The sequence below is a fragment of the Dipodomys spectabilis genome, unplaced genomic scaffold (assembly GCF_019054845.1).
Source record: "Dipodomys spectabilis isolate Male_0828 unplaced genomic scaffold, ASM1905484v1 ptg000017l, whole genome shotgun sequence".
NCBI lineage: Eukaryota > Metazoa > Chordata > Mammalia > Rodentia > Heteromyidae > Dipodomys > Dipodomys spectabilis.
In genome coordinates, this window is record NW_024870694.1 from 16,276,509 (window position 1) to 16,297,278 (window position 20,770).

The window sequence follows — 20,770 nt, forward strand, 5'->3', positions numbered from 1 at the left end:
ACCAAGATAAGATATAGGATATAGTGTAGAAATCCACAAATTCAGAAATCTCTTGTTGAATAAGGTGCTACATCCTTGGAGAAGTTTAGAGGGGATTAAGTAGGTAAACAGAGGGTCCATTGGTTTCAGACATTGGTCCAATGCCTAAAATATAGCAAATAGCTAAAGCATCATGTCTCCTGAATTAACCCCTAGATCCTTTTCTTCCTTCCTTTCTTCCTTTCTTCCTTTCTTTTCTTTCTTCCTTCCTTCCTTCCATCCTTCTTTCTGTCCTTCCTTCCTTCCTTCCTTCCTTCCTTCCTTTCTTTCTTTCTTTCTTCCCTCCTTCCTTCCTTCCTTCCTTCCTTTCTTTCTTTTTCCTTTTTTCTTTCTTTCTTTCTTTCTTTCTTTCTTTCTTTCTTTCTTTCTTTCTTTCTTTCTTTCTTTCTTTCTTTCTTCCTTCCTTCCTTCCTCCCTCCCTCCCTCCCTTCCTCCCTCCCTCTCTCTCTCTCTCTCTCTTTCTCTCTCTCTCTCTCTCTCTTTCTTTCTTTCTTTTTTGTCAATTGTGAGGCTTGAACTCTGGGCCTGGGCCGGGGCCTGGGCCTGGGCACTCTCCCTCAGCTCTTCAGCTCAAGGATAACACTCTACCACTTGAAGCACAGCGCTACTTCTGGTTTTCTGAGTGGTTTATTGGAGTCTCATAGCCTTTTCTGCCTGGGTTGGCTTGAACTGTGATCTGCAGATCTCAGCCTCCTGCGTACCTAGGATTGCAGGCATGAGCCACCATGCCCAGCCCATAGATCCTTTTCTTCTATGTAAAAATGCTGATGTAAAAAGTATTTTAAAATTTTAATATATAGAGAAGTTGATGTAGAATTATTTAGAAAAAGATAAATAACTTTTTAAAATTTGCAACACAGATGGGAAGGGGAAACAAAGGAGGAGGCAAAAATGCTTGATAAGAAATGTATTCATGGGCTGGGAAGGTGGCTCAGTGGTAGAGCGCTTGCCTTGCATGCCTGAGGCCCTGGGTTCGATTCCTCAGCACCACATAAGCAAAAAGAAAAAAGTCGGAAGTGGTGCTGTGGCTCAAGTGGTAGAGCGCTAGCCTTGAGCTGAAGAGCTGAGGGACAGTGTCCAGACCCAGAGTTCAGGCCCCACGACCGGACCAAAAAAGAAAAAGAAAAAGAAATTTACTCATTACCTTGCCCATGTAACTGTAACCCCTTTGTATGATATTTTCACAATAAAAAATTTTTTAAAAATTTGAAACACAAAAGGATAGAGAAAATGTTATATCCTTTAATGTTGAAACCATAGTCCTTTGAACAATATATTTGCCTTACACTGTATGACCACTTATCATCCAAAATGGATTCTTTTGAAAAGAAATAAGGTTACTAACAGTAGAACAATAAGTCAATGAGGAATTAGGCAGAGGATGTAGAAGACAGGGAAAAAGCCAATCAAGTAACTTGCTTCCATATCTTCTGTCACACCAATTACAGATGCAGTATTTTATCCATTCTACATATTTAGGTTCTAAGTAACATTTCTGTTTTAAAAGGCTTGTATTAAGATGGAAATCGCTGCCTGGGAATCTCAAGCATGGACAGACTCAATACACAAAAGACCTAAACAGCCTATTCTCCTAATTATCAAGCTCAAAGCCTGTTTCCAGACTACCTTTCCATATACCCAAACTAAAAATTATTTTTTAGTATGAGGCTGGTGGCATGTAATTCTAGCTAATCAGGAGGGTTGAGATCTGAGGATTGATGTTCTAAGCTAGCTGAGGAAGGAAAGCCTCTTAACTCCAATTAATTATCAAAATGCTAGAAATGGAGCTGTGGCTCAAGTGGTAGATTGCTAGCCTTAGGGAAAGAAAAATTCAGAGACAGCACTATGGCCACGTTAAAGCCCCAGGACCAACACTACAATATTACATTAATATTATCAATATTATTAGTAATAATAACAATAATTATATTTTCTATTGTATTTCACTTGTATCCTCACTCAAATATACCACCCAGTTTTTTTTTTTTAAGTAGAGTCACATCATGGCTATCAATCTAATTAAAACAAGGTTTCTCTACTATAGAACTATGCTATTTGAGGCCAGATATCTTTTTGTGATCAGGCAGAATTTCTTCTGCATTTTAAGGTGTATGATAGCATTTATAGCATCTATCCACTAATACCCATAGCATTTCTGCCCTAGGTAAAATAACTGAAATTATATTCTGGCCTTGTCATGTGTCTCCTGAGAACAAAAATCACTTATCTTGAGAGGCACTGAACTACAGTATGATGAAAGATGAGTACTGGGATCAGACAGTACTAATGTTAAGTTTCTCTCACTAGCTGAGTAGTTGTTCTCACTTTGAGCAAATTATCCACCCTTCCTGAATTTGGTGCCTTTCCATAAAATAAAAAATATTAATAGTATCAATTTATAGACTTCTATGCAAAGATTAAATAAAATAAAGTTTGTATATGACCCACACATGTATGTTTGTGCATATGTTCATGCATTAAAGGAAGGGTTAAGAAAGAAGAACAAGAAAAGGCTAGAGTTTGAGTTCATTGCATAGGCCATAAAGGAATATTGGTGGCCTATAACCAATAAATATTAACTATTTTTTATCAACATTGACATCATCATCAAGTCATGGTCTCTCAAAAGCCAAAGTACAATTAATCTCAACATTTCTCTTGTTAACACACTCTGGATTATTAAGAATAACAGTATTTGTTAAATGGGTTAATAAATATTTTTCTCAATCCTCTTCATGAGCTTCATTTCTTTTTCTGTTTTTTTGAACTCTGGGCCTGGGCACTGTTCCTCAGCTCCCTCAGCTCTTCAGCTCAAGGCTAGTGCTCTACCACTTGAGCCACAGTGCCACTTCTGATTTTCTAAGTGGTCTATTGGAGTCTCATGGAGTTTCCTGCCTGGACTGGCTTTTAACCACAATCCTCAGATCTCAGCCTCCTGAGTAGCTAGGATTACGAGCATAAGCCACCAATGCCCCGCTATACACTTATTTCTAAGAGTCCTTTGTAGCCTCAAAATCTAAGTGCTAGGAAAAAAAAAATGTGACACTATTTCATACTCAATAAACTTAGCATTTCACTGAAGTCAGATGCACTTCATTTCCAGCCATTTCTGTGGGCCTTCTGAAAGGAGGAAGGCATGCTTGCAGAGAAGCAAGCAGTGGAAGGAAAGGCAGACAAAAGGCCATGTACTCAAGCTGGCTCTTAAGCATTTCAAGCACCTGAATTCAATCTGTGTGACAGGAAAGCTGTGTCATCTGATATGAATGCCACCACCACATAGTTTTCTCTGAAAGCTTTTATACACCCACCTAGACTGGCTCCCTCCTTTATTCCAATCTTAAAAACAAAGGGTCAAGTTTTAACAACTCCAGTTACACAGGGGCTGTGGGTTGGTTAGGGTGAAGTACAGCAGTATTCATGGGGGTGGGGAGGGAGGAGTAATCTTGACTTTACAGCAATTATTTACCAGCTGAGTGCCTGGGCCCCTGGTTGCTTCAGGAGATGTCTGCCAGCAGTTCCCTGCCTAGAGTCTCAGTTTTCTTTATTACAACCATCACTGGCTTCCTGTTTACACTGGGCAAAGAGACCAGGTTTCATGCCTGCAGGCTCACATTCCTTCACTGAGCAGGTTTTCCAAGCCTTCAGGCCACAGGTTTTAACCTCCCAGTGTAGAAAGGAAGGCAGCCTAGGGTAAGAATCAGTCCACCCAATACTGAATGCTTGAAATCACTCATGAAGTTACATTGCTTGTCAAAATGTACATAGAGTATCCATGCATATTTTACCTGGAATTGTCTCTACAGAGGCACAAAGACTATAGTGTATATGGAAATAATATTGGTCAGTAGTTTATTTTCTATACAGTAGGTTTCTACATTCAATTTCTATTCTCCTACCAGTCCAGTTCCTCAACTTTCCTCTGTACATGCATGAACAGGTGTCCACATACACACACACACACACACACACACACACACACACACACACACACACACACACTTTAAACTCCTTAAACTGAGTTTTCTTTATCTAAGAATATTTCATATGACTGTAATTTGCAGCTTTTAACCATGTTTCCTTTACTTAAACATCTTTTCTCACCTCCTTTGATGTTTAAATCACTCATGCCTTGATTTTTCACATCAAATGTCATCACAGCTGTAACTTTTGGACTTATTTGTTCCCTCTTCTGGGCTCCCATAATACCTTGTGGACTCCTCTATTAACAGTCTCAGCACATTAAATAATAATTTGTTAATTACCTTTCTGCCTCCTCCATTTACACCACAAGTGCCTGGAGGGGAAAATCGACTTACATTTCTTGGTTTCCTAGGTTACTAGCACTGCTTCAGGTAGCACTCAATGCTAGGGAGATATCCAGAGAGTATTTGTTAAATTAATGTGAAGAGAAAAAAAGGGCTAAGAATATAAAACCATAGTTAATTACTAAAACAACTATATACTTTCAGGATGGGAAATAACGTTAGGAAAAAGTATATGTGGTTGTTCTATGGATGACTTTGGTTGGCTGGTATCTTTTCTTTTAATCTTTACTTTGCTGGGTTTCAGGAATAGGTATACTGCACTGCTACAAAGAAGATAGAGACCAAATTTGTGAATAACTGAATGGATACCAGGGGCTGGTGGTACACATCTGTCACGCTAGCTACTCAGAAGGCTGAAATTATTAGCTGGACATGGTAGTACACATCTGTCATACTAGCTACAATGGCAAATAGGCAGATCATGGTACAGGCCATTCTGGGTATATAGACCAGATCCTATTTATCCTATTTCACAAAGACAGAAATGTCTGGGGGGTGGGAGGAGATAGAAGCAGAGCATCTGCATAACAAACACAGGCTCTGAGTTCAACCTTGAGAGAGAGAGAGAGATACACAGAGACATAGAGAAAGAGACACAGAGAAACAGAAAGAGACAGAGACAGAGAGGGCAAGGGAGAAAGATGGTGGGAGAGGAAAAAGTAAAGCTAGAAGTTTCAAATTCAAAGTGAATGACTGAAGTAACAAAACCAGATTACAATAGATAGTATCATATAATCATATCAAAAATACAAACACACATAAGTCTCTATCACTTTCTCGTTCATATATGCATATACACACAGGCTTACACAAACATACAAAATATTTATACCCTATGTAGAATTATCATTATAGTCAGTTCATTTATTGTTTCATTAAGTATATTTATAAAATAAAGATATCTACCAAATTTGATATGTTTTTACTGATTTACATAAATAAGGCATATTATGCAAATATTTATATAAATAATGTATAATTACATAATACTATATAAGACTATTTTTATATATTATGAAATATTATGTACATTATTGATACAAAGAATGTCAAAAATGCCTAACATTTTCCACTTTCATCATGATTTTATATGAGTAAAGCAAGGCATGTGTAACTCAGGTTGAAAACTTTTGGTTGGTTGAGGTGATAAGTAAGATTGTAAGAACAGAGCCTTTGGACCACTATATTTGATCAGGTTGAAGTCGTTTGTAGTTATTCATGTTAATGATTGATAAAAGGAGAAGTGATACTGGTAAATCAACATTAAGATACTTAATTTTAACATAATGTAATTGGGTCTGTTAATATGTCCTCCTGACAAACCTGTTCTATAACTCAGCTTTGACCCAATGTCATATGCTTGGAACCCCATATCACCACCTCAACGTTATCTACTGAGTTTAAGACACAGGTTCTCTCTGCCTGAAAATCAACTCAATCTGAAATTCAATGATGTTTCAAACCTAACATACATGACTTAAACTAAACTAAGTTAAACCTCCAAGCCTATTCGTACTCCATTTATCTTCATTCAAATTAAGGGAGCCCTTACCTACCCAACCAGAAGCTACATATCATCCTCTCCCGTATCCTGTCAATTATGTATTTTCATTCATTTTTATGCTGAATAATTGAACATGTCCTCATCTTCTTTCCCTGTCTCTGTAAAAATACACATATTTTCATGTACTTCTCTTACTTTTCACTGGATCCAAACTTCTGTTTTAATCAATTAGTGTGCATTTTTAAACCTAAACCTTCTTATCTACCTTCTACACTAAGCATTGTCTTGCACAAGGACAAGAACTTTGTCTCAATGTTCATAACGGTAGCAACAATCAGTATACCTGCATTTTGTACAGGTGTCAGAAAACTTTTTGTTAAATAAGAGATTCTAGGTGCTATGAAGAAGACTGGGCAAGAATAAATCTGCATATTTCTAATATTAAGTTATTTAATTATATTGTAAATCATTTGAAAAAATGCTGTGTCTAACTCACCTCACATTATTCCCTATGCTGTGCCACAACAAATTTGTTAAATTATAATTATTGCCAGAATTTGACATCGTTTATATATATATATATATATGTATATATATATATATATATATCCCATAGTATGCTTTTTTATTCTATTCCATTCATAATAGAAATGGAAAAAACTTACAATACTTATTAAATTATGTAAAAAAATTCATGTTAAAGGGTTTCTAGATATCCTAACATCATTTTTCATATTTATTATTTTATATTAATATAACTAAGACTTAATCAAAGCCAAATCTTGGTGAAGGTCCTGAACACAAATAACATGGTGACAAAAAAAAAAAAAAAACAGGATCAAAGTATTCATCACCTCACATTCCACATGGAGATCCTTTGTTTATCTACTGAGCTAGGACTTGGGGTGGCCTTTGAATAAGAATTAACTTGGCATATAAAAATGTCAGACTGTTGCCAGAATGGGAAAACAAATACCCTTAGATTAAGAAAAAAATCCTTACAGGAAACATACTTAAGAGATCTATATAGTACTATAATTGACTAAAACCAACTCAACAATCTGTTGTATTTATGTATGCAATATTCATGTGCCTGTATGTATACATATACTCACATACACACACAAACATATACACACATATTTGCCATTCTATTCTTACTTACATTTCAAAAGAACTACACTGGTTTTCTTTTCAACTTTGCTAATGTGAAAACTAGGAATGAGTGCAACACTCTAATCTACCAACTACATTTGTGGATACCTGGGAAGTACTATCCTTATACCCTTTTAACCTCTCATTTTCTTTTGAAATGGATTGTATTTGAATGTGGAGAATTCAACAAAGCACCATTGTATATTACAATGAGACAGTGAGATTTCTTCTCTGCAATTCATAGCATCCATTCTATATTATTTAACCCTGAACTTCCAGGAAAGGACATTCAGAAAAAAGTAACTAATGTACTAGATATGAGGACTAAAAGAAGATTTGGCTAAGGAGGTAATAAATATAATACCCAAAGCATTTAGTATGCATTTTGAGCTATAAGAAAGTTCAACTGTTCAAAAATATGTTATTTTTTAATTTATTATTTTAATGGCTAGCGCTAGATTTCTTTTAAAGAAACATTATTAAGCCTTTTACTTGGAGTAATGAATATTCAAAAAGAAATTTAAACTTAGTGTTAATGATCATAATATGAATATTCAAAAAGAAATTTAAACTGAGTGTTAATAATCATAATAATAAAAAATAAGTTTAGAAGAGGAAAGCAGTAGAAGAGACACTGGATAATACAACAATGCCTCAGAGACTTATTATTAATAAGGAACTTTAAAACAATGGGGAGGTATGACATTGCATTTAAAATTAGGGGCATTGGTGTGATGTACGCTTCTCTCTCTGCAATCTGAGCAAGTTTGTTCTTACACAGTTGTCTTTGTGCAAATGTTGTGTTCTTGGTTTTTATCTTGTCTTGTTTAGTTGGCTTTGGGTGGTAGAGTCAGGCTACAAGCTGATGTTGATGCTTTGGCTGAGGAATTGTGAAACTTGAAGTTTAGCAACATTGTCCATACACTGGACTAAGTTAATGCCTACAATAGCTTGGAGCCAGAGGTAAACCATGATGCCACAAGCTCCTGGAGACATCTGAATGTCTTAAGAAGACCATTTCTCTGGAGTAGAATGGATTCAGTCCAACTTGGCCTGTATATTAAAATGGAGTTAAATGACACTTTACCTCTAATTATTCACATGGTTCCCTTCTTTTTGAAATAGGAGCTTCCTAACTTTAAATTATTTATGCACAGATGTACAAGTTTGCATAAATAGACATATCTTAAATAATAAGAGAAAGTAACATGTTCTATCCAGCCACCAAATGAATTTAGATGCATTTGGTCAAGCTTTGAATGTACAGCAAATGTGATAACATTCTGAAGTGAATAATAGAATTTCAAGGGAAATATACAAAGGATAGAAAAGATAAGAATTTCTAGGCCTGTAAGCACACATTTAGGTTTTTTTTTTTTCCTGAAAAGGAAATTATATCTTTCTCTGAATCTTTAGCTCCAGAGGGTTTTACTTTCTGACTCCTTATGATGTCCCAGCACTTACGAGACAGGGGGGAGAGGAAAGAATGGTACAAAGAACTTTCCCCACCACTTACAGAGACAAGATTTGAAGACATACAATCAATCACAATTGCTTTATAGTCTATGAAGCATTTATACACGTACATATTTTTTCATTTGACTTCACAATGGACTGATAAGATTGGGGGCAAAAGTTGTATTCGCTACATCTATTTTAGAGAAATTATCAAAACTCAGAATAAGAAGAAACATAATCAAAACTCAGAATCAGAAGAAACATAACCAAACATGGCCACAGAACCATTCCTGACTAAGCATATTTGAGACTATTCCATACTTCTCAGAATAACACAATCGGGATTCAATTAGATAGAGAAAAATTGTATTCACCTGTTGGCAACAACTGCAAGGAGATACATATAACTATTACAATTTTTTTTTTTTTTTGGTCAGTCATGGGGCTTGAACTCTGGGCTTGGGTGCTATCCCTCAGCTCTTCAGCTCAAAGTGAGTGCTCTACCACTTGAGCCACAGTGCCACTTCTGGTTTTCTAGTGGTTTATTGGAGATGAGTCTCACAGACTTTCCTTGCCCGGGCTGGCTTCAAACCATGATCCTCAGATCTCAGCCTCTTCAGTAGCTAGGATTACAGGCATGAGCCACCCACGCCCGGCAACTACTACAATTTTTAACAACACAATATTACATTAAAAGAAATTAGCAAGGTGGAGTATCATATTATGGTTAATATGCTAGATAGATAGATAGATAGATAGATAGATAGATAGATAGATAGATAGATAGATAGATAAAAATGCCTCTACTCTTTACTTACAAAGTTCTATAAACCTATTTCATATCTATAAAGGTTTCCTGGTGTATCTTACCTCAATTTTTTTTAAATCAATGTATCTTCTAGAAGCAAATAGTTTCACAAAGGTGATGCTCAAGCTGCCCACCTACCTTGCAAATTTCAAGGAACTTCTCACTGGTGTACTTCATAGGATGCTCAGTGAAGGTGGCATAAGGGACCTCAGTGGACCATGGGTTCCAACGGGACAACAGGGACTGCTCATCCGGGCTTCCCCAGGAGATCCTAAGGCCTTCTCCTGGTCTTCTAATGGAAAGAGTTATTCATAAGATTAGCCACTTCCATCAGATCAAGATAAAGGAAAAGTGTGAGAAAGGAATGTAATGCTTCACATAGCCATATACTGCATCTGACACAGCTTGCCTCTCATTGGGTTAAATTATTCTGATAAATTTAGGAAGTGAGAAGAAAAGAATGAACCATTTCAAAGATTTAAGTTCAAAGGGTTTCTAAGAATTCCATATGGAAATGTAAGTGTGGGGTGTAGGCCAGCAGCGGGCGCTGGAAAGTTGGATGCTGACCTCATAGTAACATAATGATGTTGGGAATTAAGAAAGAGAAAGAGAAGGAGATAAGGAAAATGGTGATCACTGAGGGAAACAGTGCCAGGGGTCTGGAGAAGACAATAGCAACCATTTCCACAGTAAAACACACACAAGTGACTGAGAAAAGACCATGGAACATCTAACATGTCAGGACCTATATGATCTTTAGAAGGATGATGACCAATTCAAGATGCCCAGCTTCTCCATTCAATGACGTAAGTGTCTACCTTTGCTGGTGCCCTGTTCATTTTATACATTTCTCCCAGTACAGCTGAGGCAATGGAGATTTTAATATTTGTGGAGACTGCGCCTGCCTCTTCTACCTAAATCACAGTCCTAAACCCCAGCATGCAGAAGGAAGTCAGTTACGGCAGAGGCCTACTCATCTGATCATTTAAGTGTAGAACAAGAGAAGGTACGGTAGGAATATGGCAAGGGAAGTCATGGCAGAGGAGTGTGGCCACCACAATTAATAAAATTAATAAAACTGTCATTTCTGTGACCTGTTTGTGGAGATGCATCAATCATAATTTAGTGTTTTCAGATACCACTAAATGCCAAGAAAGGCCTGGGTGCTTTGATTTCAACAAGCTGTAAAGTGGCTTGTAATTCTAAGCAGCCCATGAAGCATCACAGAGGTCTCATTTCTTCTAGAAATGAAACCCTAGGATTTCTAGCACAAGGGAGGGAAAAAGGGGAGCTTAATTATGGTGTTTTTACAATGCTGTCACTTCCTGTATTAAGGAAGGATTCCTTTGGGAGTGCTATTGTGGTTTCTGAGTATTTATCCATGCAGAGATGTGTATAAACACAATCTCACACATATGCATTCACCCCTGCCTTCAACTGGCTGATGGCAGACCTGCATCTTACAAAAAGACAAAAAGAAAAGATCCTAACACAATCCGCTTCCCAGTACTCAAATTCTCAATGATTGTGCTTGAAAGTTGACACTCAACATTTTTTTGTATTTAGTCTGTTCCTCACCACCACTAACAACCACAATAGGAAAGAAAGAACAGAGAAACAGGGAAGAAAGAGACAGACTAAAAGAAATGTGCATGTCTCTGAAGTTTGCTTTCTAAGCCCTTAGCTTCTTAGCATCTATACTGACATTGGTCACCCCCACCCTCCTATACTTTCCTGCCCAATAGTTTTTCCTGGCATGTCAATAAATCATAAGCTCTATGAATATTATGTGCATGCTGGTTAATGGACCATTTTTGAGTCCCTTAGAACAACTGGTACAAAAGAACTATTTACTACTTCATATATCATGAGCTTCATATGCTTTATATGGTGGGTACAGTTTTGATTTTAGCAAAAGAAGATGAAAATCTGACCAGATAACTTCCCTAATAAGTATGCATTATATCTTCTACTTAAGGGAACTCCAAATGAAGTTCAATCATAAAATTCAAGTAGAATCTTATTTCTAAAAACCTGATCAGTTTGACCATGGAAATGGCCTTTTTTAAAAGAGATGTAGTCTAATCATAAATATGCAGTTTAATGAACTTTTTTCCATATCTGGGGAAATGAACGTAAAATGAAGTAATTTCTCCAAAAGTAAAACTTAAGATACACCTTATCCAGCCCTGTGGAATCATGCTACCATGACAGTCTACCATCATCTTTACTTTGATAAATGAGCAATTGTAAAGACTGCCAGTGTCTTTATGACCAGAAATGCTTCATGTGATAGTAACCTGTGCACATTCATATGAAATAACAGAATACAATACACCAATGTACAAAAAACAAGATGGCCAAATTGTTGTTCCCTTCTGAATCTCAATCTAAATTCAATCTAAAAAATTTCTCTTTCTAAATCTTCTGAATAGAGTTTCCCATTCTGAAAAGCAACATGACTTCTGCATCTGTTCTAGAGAACCTTTCAAGTATTCTGGTATTTGGTGGCCTCAGTAACTGAGTATGTGGTCACAATAGCACCAGCATTCACTAGGCTAGGACATAGATCATGTAGAACCAGTCTCTGGCTTATGGTTTCTTTAGTGTGAAGGAATAAAATAAGTCTAATACAACATACTTTTTGTTTTGGTTGGTTGTGGAGCTTGAACTCAGGGCCTGTGTGTTGTTCCTGAGTCTTATCACTCAAGGTTGGTCTTCTATCACTTTGTAAACACAGCTCTACTTTCAATTTTCTGGTGGTTCATTGGAGATAAGAGTCTCACAGACTTTCCTGCCTAGGCCAGCTTCAAACCACGATCCTTGAACCTCAACCTCCTAAGTAGCTAGGATTACAAGAATGAGCCACCAGCACCAAGCAGAACATATCTGAAAATGACAAAGCCAAACCAAATATTGTCTCTTCTCTTCCAGGAAATTTTAAGACTTAGCAAAATGCTTTACAAACATGTAAAGGAACAAATTACCCATTATTTTGTGGCATAAAAGTTTAAACTTTATAAACTATAAGAGATCTTTTTTTAAGGCTTTTGAATGTATAGCTAATGCCTTCTATGATTATGGGGAAACTGAGATCACAGCCTCTTCATAGTACAGGTAGAGGTCAGAGAGATCCCCAGACACCTCAGACCTCACTCAGGAGATGGCAGGGTAGGGAGCCAGTATTTTCACCATCTGATCTATACCTACAAAGTAGCTTAGAGTTAATTTGATATAATTACATATCACAACCATATTTCCAATGTTAAGATGAATTTTTCTATGAATCATATATGGTTAAAAACCTTGCTCAGAGTTTTTAATTCAATTGAGCATAAAAAGAAAGACTATCTCAAAACAAACCACTAAATATTCATAATTGTGAAATTACTAATATTATGACATTATAGAAAATAAGGTAGCACTGGGAGTGAAGGGGAGAATTACAAAGAACCCAGATTATGGGTGTAAGAACCTTGAGTCTGTCTCACTGAGCTTTGTGTAGGTTATTGAAAGCAGGGTACAGTCTCAAATCAAGAATGACAAACCCAAATTTTAGAGCAATGACACTTTAGGAGCTCTCTTCCTAAAACCCTACACTGGATGGCAACCATGGATTTCAATAGTTCTGTTATCTTTAGGCATTAACATGACCTTCCTGATACTTAGAAAACAATAATTTTGTGAGAAACAAGAAGATGAAAACTATTGCTTTGTATATTTAAGGTACAGTCCAACTAACAAATATTAAATGTTTACCATAAATCATAAAAAATAGCATATACTGTTAGGAATTAAACTTTTTATGTTTGATTCAACCTACACAGTAATGTTGATGAGCTAATTTGGTATACATAAATATAGCTACAGGAAATAAGATAGAGACTATTACCATAAATAATCAGATCACCAAATCAAGAACTGCTAGTGAAATGGAATAAAATGCAGGAAGAAAAACAACTATGATCACTGGACATAGATAAGATCAGAGAAGAGAAGAAAATCTCTAGCACAGAGGAAGTATCATAATGTTCTGCCCTGTTCTACACTTTAGATCACTATCTTCCACCTGATTCTGAGTCCAAGATTTATTCTCTCTCTCTCTCCCTCTCTCTCTGTCTGTCTGTCTGTCTCTCTCTGTCTTTCTCACTTTCATTCTTTTCTTTCATTCATTAATAATATTTTTGTAGCATTAACTTGGTAAGCGCTCCATCACTCGAGATATGCCTCTAGCTTTTTATGTTAGTATTTTTTAGATAAGTTCTCATGTTTTTTTGTTTTGTTTTTGTTTTTCTGGACTGGCCTTTGACCACAATTCTCCTAACTTTGCCTCCCAAGGAAGAACAATTACAGATGGGGCCCCGGGATACTTCTTCTGTATTTAGCTTGTACTTTTCCAAAGTTGAAGGATTTTCTGGTTGAAGGATTTAAGTAGCCTTCAACCAGACCTCTATTCAGGGAGCCTATTCAGTCCTTCAATTCAGACTAAAGAAGCATAGTTCCTGAATTAGCTTTTATAATGAGTTCAGAACCATCTTTTAAGTCACCTGAAAAGTGGTTCCTGAAAACATTCCCATGCTCTCTGTCTTCAGTGCCATGGGTTATGTAAGAGAATTGACTTTTCATGGAATTGTGGGTAAAGCAATGAAGACACTTGGACCCTGAACTCCTGAAGCCTCCAATCTGATGATTTCTGGGACAGTTTGACTATTATTTTTTTTCCCAGTTCTTGCAGTGATATAGGGTGAAACCTGTAAGTCTCATCACTGAAGTAAAAGATTGTCCATTATCACTTATTTTATTCTACTTTCTATCCCAGGTTGTATCTAATTCACAAGTAGTTGATGTAAAAAAGATATTCTCCTCTCCTGGTAAACTTTAAAACCATCCAGAAACAGGAAGAGGTAAGGAACAGCTCTAGACTTCATAGAAAAAGGTTTATAATAGAGTTGTTTAGGGTGCTAGACTATCTGAATAGTCCTTTACCTGCATGTACACACACACACACACACACACACACACACACACACACACACACACACACACACACACACACACACACACACACTGAGCCCCAGAGTTTTCAAAGATCCCCAGTTCTTCCTTGAGTCATGTTAATTACATGTTCTCCTCAGTGACTCAGATTCAGAAATTCTAGAGCACAGTTGTTGGCAGAGTCGAAGGCCTCAGCAATTACAACTTTAAATCACCATGGTACACCAATAAAAAGATTGCTTTCTACAACAAAAAAGCAAAGATGTTGAAAGATTAAGGTTTATACAGAAGTTACTACAGATACGCAGGGGCTGAGAACAACCCAAGCATGAAGTATGTTTTAATACCACAAAAAGTAGGTCCAAATTGAATGGAGGGAAAACTTTTTTTCAATAGCAGGTTTGGTAAGTTAAGAAATTTGTGGCTCAAGTGGTAGAGTGTGAGCCTTGAACCAAAGAAGCTCAGGGACAGTGCCCAGGCCCTGAGTTCAAGCCCCAGGACTGGCAAAAAAAAAAAAAAAAAAGGCAAGAAATTCTATTGTGTCACGAAGAACTCTTTTTTCTTGAAGTCATTTTTAGCTGAATTAGAAGAGATGCCAGACACTCATCAGCCAGGGTTAATTTGCTCATTCAACACATTCTTCTTTTGTGAAAGAGAGATCGTGCACCATTTTATATAGGACTACACCAACTGTCTTCTTTCCCCTCGATTCCCTACTCTGCTTTATCCTGGACTTCAGAGATTCTCTGCAAAGGCACTAAGCGACTTGTTAACAGAACTGAATAAGGATGCCTTGCTCTCCAGAACAGAGAAATGGAAGCTTCTTCCATTATTACCTTAGTCAGCCACCCTTCCTTTCTACTCAGCTCAAATCTCAAAGCTCCACCACAGAATTAAAAACATAGCTTGGGGCACCAAACTGAGATTTATGAGGAAGCACAGACATTAACTCTAGCTCTAAACCCAGGGCGTGTGCTTGTAAGCCTGGGTGAGCAAACAGAGGGAGGCCCTGGGCTGAGGAGGGCTGGTACCCAGAGGAGAGAGCAGTTCAGAACAGTACAATGAATGTTGTTGTCATGTCTCCTTTTTCCTACCTTACAGCTTGTGCTGTTGAAAGGCTGGCCTTCCAGGCCCTTGAAATGTTAGTCCTTTGCTTATTTAATTGGGACAAAAGCAGGGACCAAGTTGGCACCCTGGAGGGTATTCAATGCTCCTTTGCTCATTGAATGACCTCAGAGGAAATATTTTCCATGACAAGAACCCAAAAGACGCTGGCACAGAGTCAGACAATAAGATTTGCAGAATGTGTTTACATTTGCTCAGTGTCCCCAGGCTGTTCCAAACCCATCAGCAGGTGCTGCCTTTATCTGTTCTCTTTGCTCACCTGGCTCCCTCCCAGAAGTTTCCAGGGCCTTGGGCTCCATGAGATTAACCATTTACTGGCATGGGTAACTAAGAAATTCTATGGGTCCTTTTGCAGGAGGGGAAAGTAAGGGGAAAAGTAGAGAAAGAAGCAATATCATAAGCATAGGTTTTAGAAAGGCCTTGTGGTTGCATGGAAAGATCCTTCAGTGGGAGTTAAGAGGCCTGGGCTCAAAAGCTGGGTTTGCTACTACCTGGGCGACTTGAACCCTTTACTTTGCTCCAAGAGTCCATCTACAAAACTAGGGAGGGGAAGGTACAGTTAGATCATCTCTCTAAGGTCTTTTTCTGCCCCCAGTAAAACAAGATCTGTGCTGAAACGGAAGACTAGTTACTATTTTGAAAGCTCAATGTTCATGAATATGAGAAATCTTCAGAGAGTTGCTGAGAGTTGCTGAGATCTGGGCTCTCTTCTTCCAGAAGTAGAAGCAATGACCTTACAGGTGAAAAATATCTAAGGGTTAAATCAAAAGCAAAAATCATTAAAGAGTGATCACCAATAGGATAACTAAGAAAGAAGCTGTGCATTACCTAGGCTGAAAATCTTTAAGGGAGATGAAACCTGCCTGGGAAACTTCAGAGGTAGTCATGAGCACTACTGATAACCAAAGGTTATGCCCAAGATTTTACCACTCCCAGTGTTTTTATACACATGCATGTGATTGCCTGTTACTCCATTTTCTGAATGTTTATATGTTGCAATCTTAAGATCTCTAGACAGCAGTCAATAAAACCTGGATCTAATCCTACCACTTACATTAACATAGTATCTTTCTTTGTAGCTTAAAGCTGGATATAATATTTCTGGATCCCCATTCTCAATATATTTCTGGATGCCCATTCCCAATCCTTAAAATGATGGAAATACTGGATTAGGTAGTATCTTGAGGATATTCTAACTCAACATAAATCAAACACTTAAAACCATCAAGGCAGATGACTACCTAATATTAAGTTTCCTTACAGTGACACAGGAACACTCCCCTGCCCCCACCACCCGAACTTGTATGGGTAAAGTGTTTGGAAGTCAGCCTAAAACTTACATAATTATTTTCATAAACAGATTATTCTAAAAACAACTTCATTTATTACTTAATAAAAGTCATCCCAAGTTCCAGAGATTAAATCCTAAAAGGGACATCATTTATGTCTTATGGTTTTGACTCTTCAACGTCATCAAAACCTAGGAAGTTACTTCTATTAATAGGTGCAATTCATTATAAAGCCACATAATATCTTCTTGTATACTCCAGTATTTTCTCTATGAAATCTAGCTGTTAAGCCTGCAGAATTAGATGATTTTCACAGAGCTCTGAAAGGTGCTTGAAAGTGAGGTGTCTGAGTTGTATTGTCAGCTGTTTCCTCCATTTCTTTCTGCTACCCACACTCTGGACACTAACTGTTCTAATTTGATTTCTCTAAATACTATTGTCAGAGAACCTAAAAACCCATTACGTTACTATCAAAATTCTAGGTGAATGACTAAAAAAAAAATACCCTCTTTTTTTCAGGTCATTTGGTATGAGGGCCATATATTCATTTTGTAGAGAAAGCTTTGGTTTCTCTGATTCAATGCATACCAATGCAATGGGTGAAATAATTTTTGGATAAAGGGGGAGAGGTTCTATTATTTTAGTCACAAATATCTAAATGGCCCGTCTGGAGTATGTTCCTGTTGGAATGCAAAGAGTGTGGTCCCATTAACTACAATGATAATCTCCTTTTCACTAATGAAGTGGCATGTGATTTTGTCATTCTTAGAATTACAGCCTGGCAGACCTTGGCATTGTCATACTGTACAGAAATGTTCTCCTAATCTGAACCTCCTTCAAACGTTTTGGGGCATAACTCCCACAATATTTAACATTTACTCCAAGTAGCAACAGAGAGAGTCATCTAGATAATGCTGTAATGCAAATTTGGAGAAAGGAGCAACTTCTTACAATTGAGTGCATTGAAGAAGGCTTCATTTACTTAATACGTGTTCACTAATCTCAACTTCGTATGGAGTACTATACAGATATTATGAAAACTAGATCATAACAAATCTCAAAGAAACTCAGAACAGGCATTATAAAACAGGCAGTCTCTTATCTAGGGGTTGATGGGTAGGAGGACTTGGATAAACCAAGTTTGAGAAAGAATAACATGCAATGTACTACAGAGAAAAGAACTCATAAGGGCAAAGATCCATATAAGAGAAATGTTTGTTTAATGTGTTACAATGTATACTTTTATGGTGGTCATATTCATTTTCAGTTGGGCCACTGTTGAACAGAAATAGTGGAGGAAGACAAGTCAGAAGCAGACTATAGAAGTTAATAGAGGTTGGGATGGAGGGTGGTTGGGCACGACTATGTACGGCTCAGACAGCAGGCTACTCTTAACATTGAAGCTAGTGTGGAACCACTGGCAAATCCATTGAGAGTAGATTAATTAAATGAGGAAATCTGTTTCTGTCTGCCAGACTCAAAACTACAGAACAAAGAGGCATCGTGGAACAAGAGGTGATCAGGATTGAAAACTAAGCTAGGTACCCTCCTTGGTCATGAGCTAGGCTGATCTTTATTATATGTTGGCCTCCTGCTGCATGTCACTGGGAAGATTCCAGGTAAATAAAAAAGACAGGAACACCAAAAGTTGAGTGGTGGTTGTGGTGCTGCTAGCAGACGCAGAAAACAAAAGGTGAAACACTAAATCAATCTTTATCTTCAATAGGTTCGTTTGTCATTGCCACTTTCAGTAAATTAGCAGGTTCCATAATCTGGTAAATGGGAATCATGATATTTTCTCATAAACTTAGTATAATGGGTTAAATATAATGAAAGACATAAATAGTCTAGTGGCAGTTGGTAAGTAGTAAACTCTTAATATTTGCGAGTTGTGCTATGCCCTGTAGTACATAAATCACTTTACATGGCTTATCCAATTATTCTTCGTGAAATTCTTATTACTTGAAAATTAGTAAGCATGAAATGCCTAAAGATACAGAATGTCAGATTTATACCCAGATATTTCTGATCCAAAGGGTAGAACACTGACCCAGTCCAGTTTCTTCAACATGATTTGCAAGATATGGAGATTCAGATCTGAGGTCTGGTTCATAAGGGAGATATTTGGTGACAGTAATGACAAGGGTTGCCCACTCGTAGAATGTTCAGAATACAGGCTTAGACTGAGAATAAGTCTTCAGAAATGGAAGAGGATGTCCAGACACAGGCGACCTAGAGCTTGTCTGGTTCAGTTTCAGATCTTTGTCTTGCAGATAGCAAAGCAAACCTGACATCAAGAAGATAACACTGAGCTTGCTTGTTTGCAATCGATGACCCAGCTCTGAACCTGAATGGGAACCATATAAAAAGGACTGGAAAAGAATTCACTGCAACTTTAGGACTCTTGATACATCTATGGGAATAGTTTTCTTCCTTTACAATTTTTTTTTCTGTAAGGGGCATTTATTGTTTTTTCATGGGAATAATTCTTGCATATTTAAGATAAAAACATCAGTCATAGCTGAGACTAGTAAGTGTCAGGAAATGTGTTAAAACCTCTAAATTTTCACATCTAGATCTTACCATAAGCTCACAAGGAAGGTTTATCATCTCTATTTTACTCATGAGAAAAATGATGCCCAAAGCCATCAGGTAGTAAGTGATGGAACTAGCACTGGAATCCAGGACTCCCTGATGCCAGATATTCTGACAATTCTCATAGCATCCTATAAATATATAAGATAATGGAGAAAAGAAAGATGTTTTAGCAGCCAATTGTTCATTCCTCCATGAGTAGATGCAAAGCCTATGGTTTAGACTTCACATTTTTTTCTGCAGTCTCTCTACCTTTTTACATGGGGCTAATCCACCCAGCTCAGCAACCAGCCCAAGAGCGTCCAGTTGCCTGTGAAAGTCAGAAATATTTTCTCAGATAGGAAATGTACTCATTACCTTGCTCATGTAACTGTAACCCCTCTGTATAGTAGTTTTACAATAAAAAAAATACCAAAAAACCAAACAAGCAAAAAATAAGAAATATTTTCTTAGCCTGAAAACTTTTTAAGTACAGTTCTATCTCTATCCTACACTCCCAATATCCAAAACCACAACTCCTCAGGGCTCCAACCACATGATCCAACTTACTTAGCCTGTCTTACAGTACTTGTGATAATTTCATTAAGCAGAAATTATTCTGTATGCTCATCTTATATCATCAAATAAACTGGCAATTATTCAAGAATAGGTTCTGTGTCTATATCATGTCCCTTTCCTCCATGGTATTCATCCTGTAATAAGTGGCTTGACAATTTTGAAATGAGTAGACAGACCTGTGGTCTGGGTAAAACACATATTTCAAAATGAAAGTATTCTTTCTCAGATCCGAGTGGTCTTGCTTCTGCTGCTTTTGTCTTCCATTTGTCTGTATTTCTGAGTAACATTGTTTTAAAAAGAGCTATTAGGATGTTTCCTGTTTGTTTCAGGGAGATGGGAGATCTTCTTCATGATTTTGGAATGAAAGTTTTAGAGAAATGCCCGAGACAGAAAGGGTTCTGCTTTGGCCCTGTTTTGAGGGTACTTTACTACCATTGTTGCCATGTTATGTCTGTGATGGAGCCTGTTTGTTCCAAGAGTCTGCCAGGGCCAAAAGAGAAGACAGACCGTGCAAAGCTACCAAGAAAAATTATATATTTATAATGATTTTGGACACACCAAATAACCAAATATCAACATGTATAGAACAACTTTTTTTTTTAGTTTTGTAACACTGTATTTATTTTAAAGGCCTAATTTAAGATTTAAAAAAAACTCAAATTTATTCTATTCCATTACTATTGTTATTGTTATTGCTGACCTCATTGAGGCTTGAACTTGTGGCTTCATATTTCTTCAGCCTTTTTTTAAAAAAATTGTGAAAATACCATACAGAGGGATTACAATTACATGGGCAAGGTAATGAATACATTTCTTATCAAGCATTGTTGCCTCCTCCTTTGTTTCCCCTTCCCATCCCTTCCCATTTCCTCCCCCCACCACATTCCCACACACACACCAAAGTTGTAAAGTTTGTTTT

The 20,770-nt window shown here is 37.2% G+C and overlaps 1 protein-coding gene across 1 annotated transcript in view; it reads right to left on the bottom strand.

Annotated features, from left to right (window-relative positions):
• The window catches only part of Tprg1 (tumor protein p63 regulated 1), a 101,139-nt gene that overhangs the window by 3,574 nt on the left and 76,795 nt on the right, over positions 1-20,770 (bottom strand). The window contains exon 4 of the mRNA XM_042669380.1: positions 9,428-9,581. Within this exon, the coding sequence (XP_042525314.1) occupies positions 9,428-9,581 (154 nt within the window). The remainder of the gene's footprint in view (positions 1-9,427; positions 9,582-20,770) is intronic.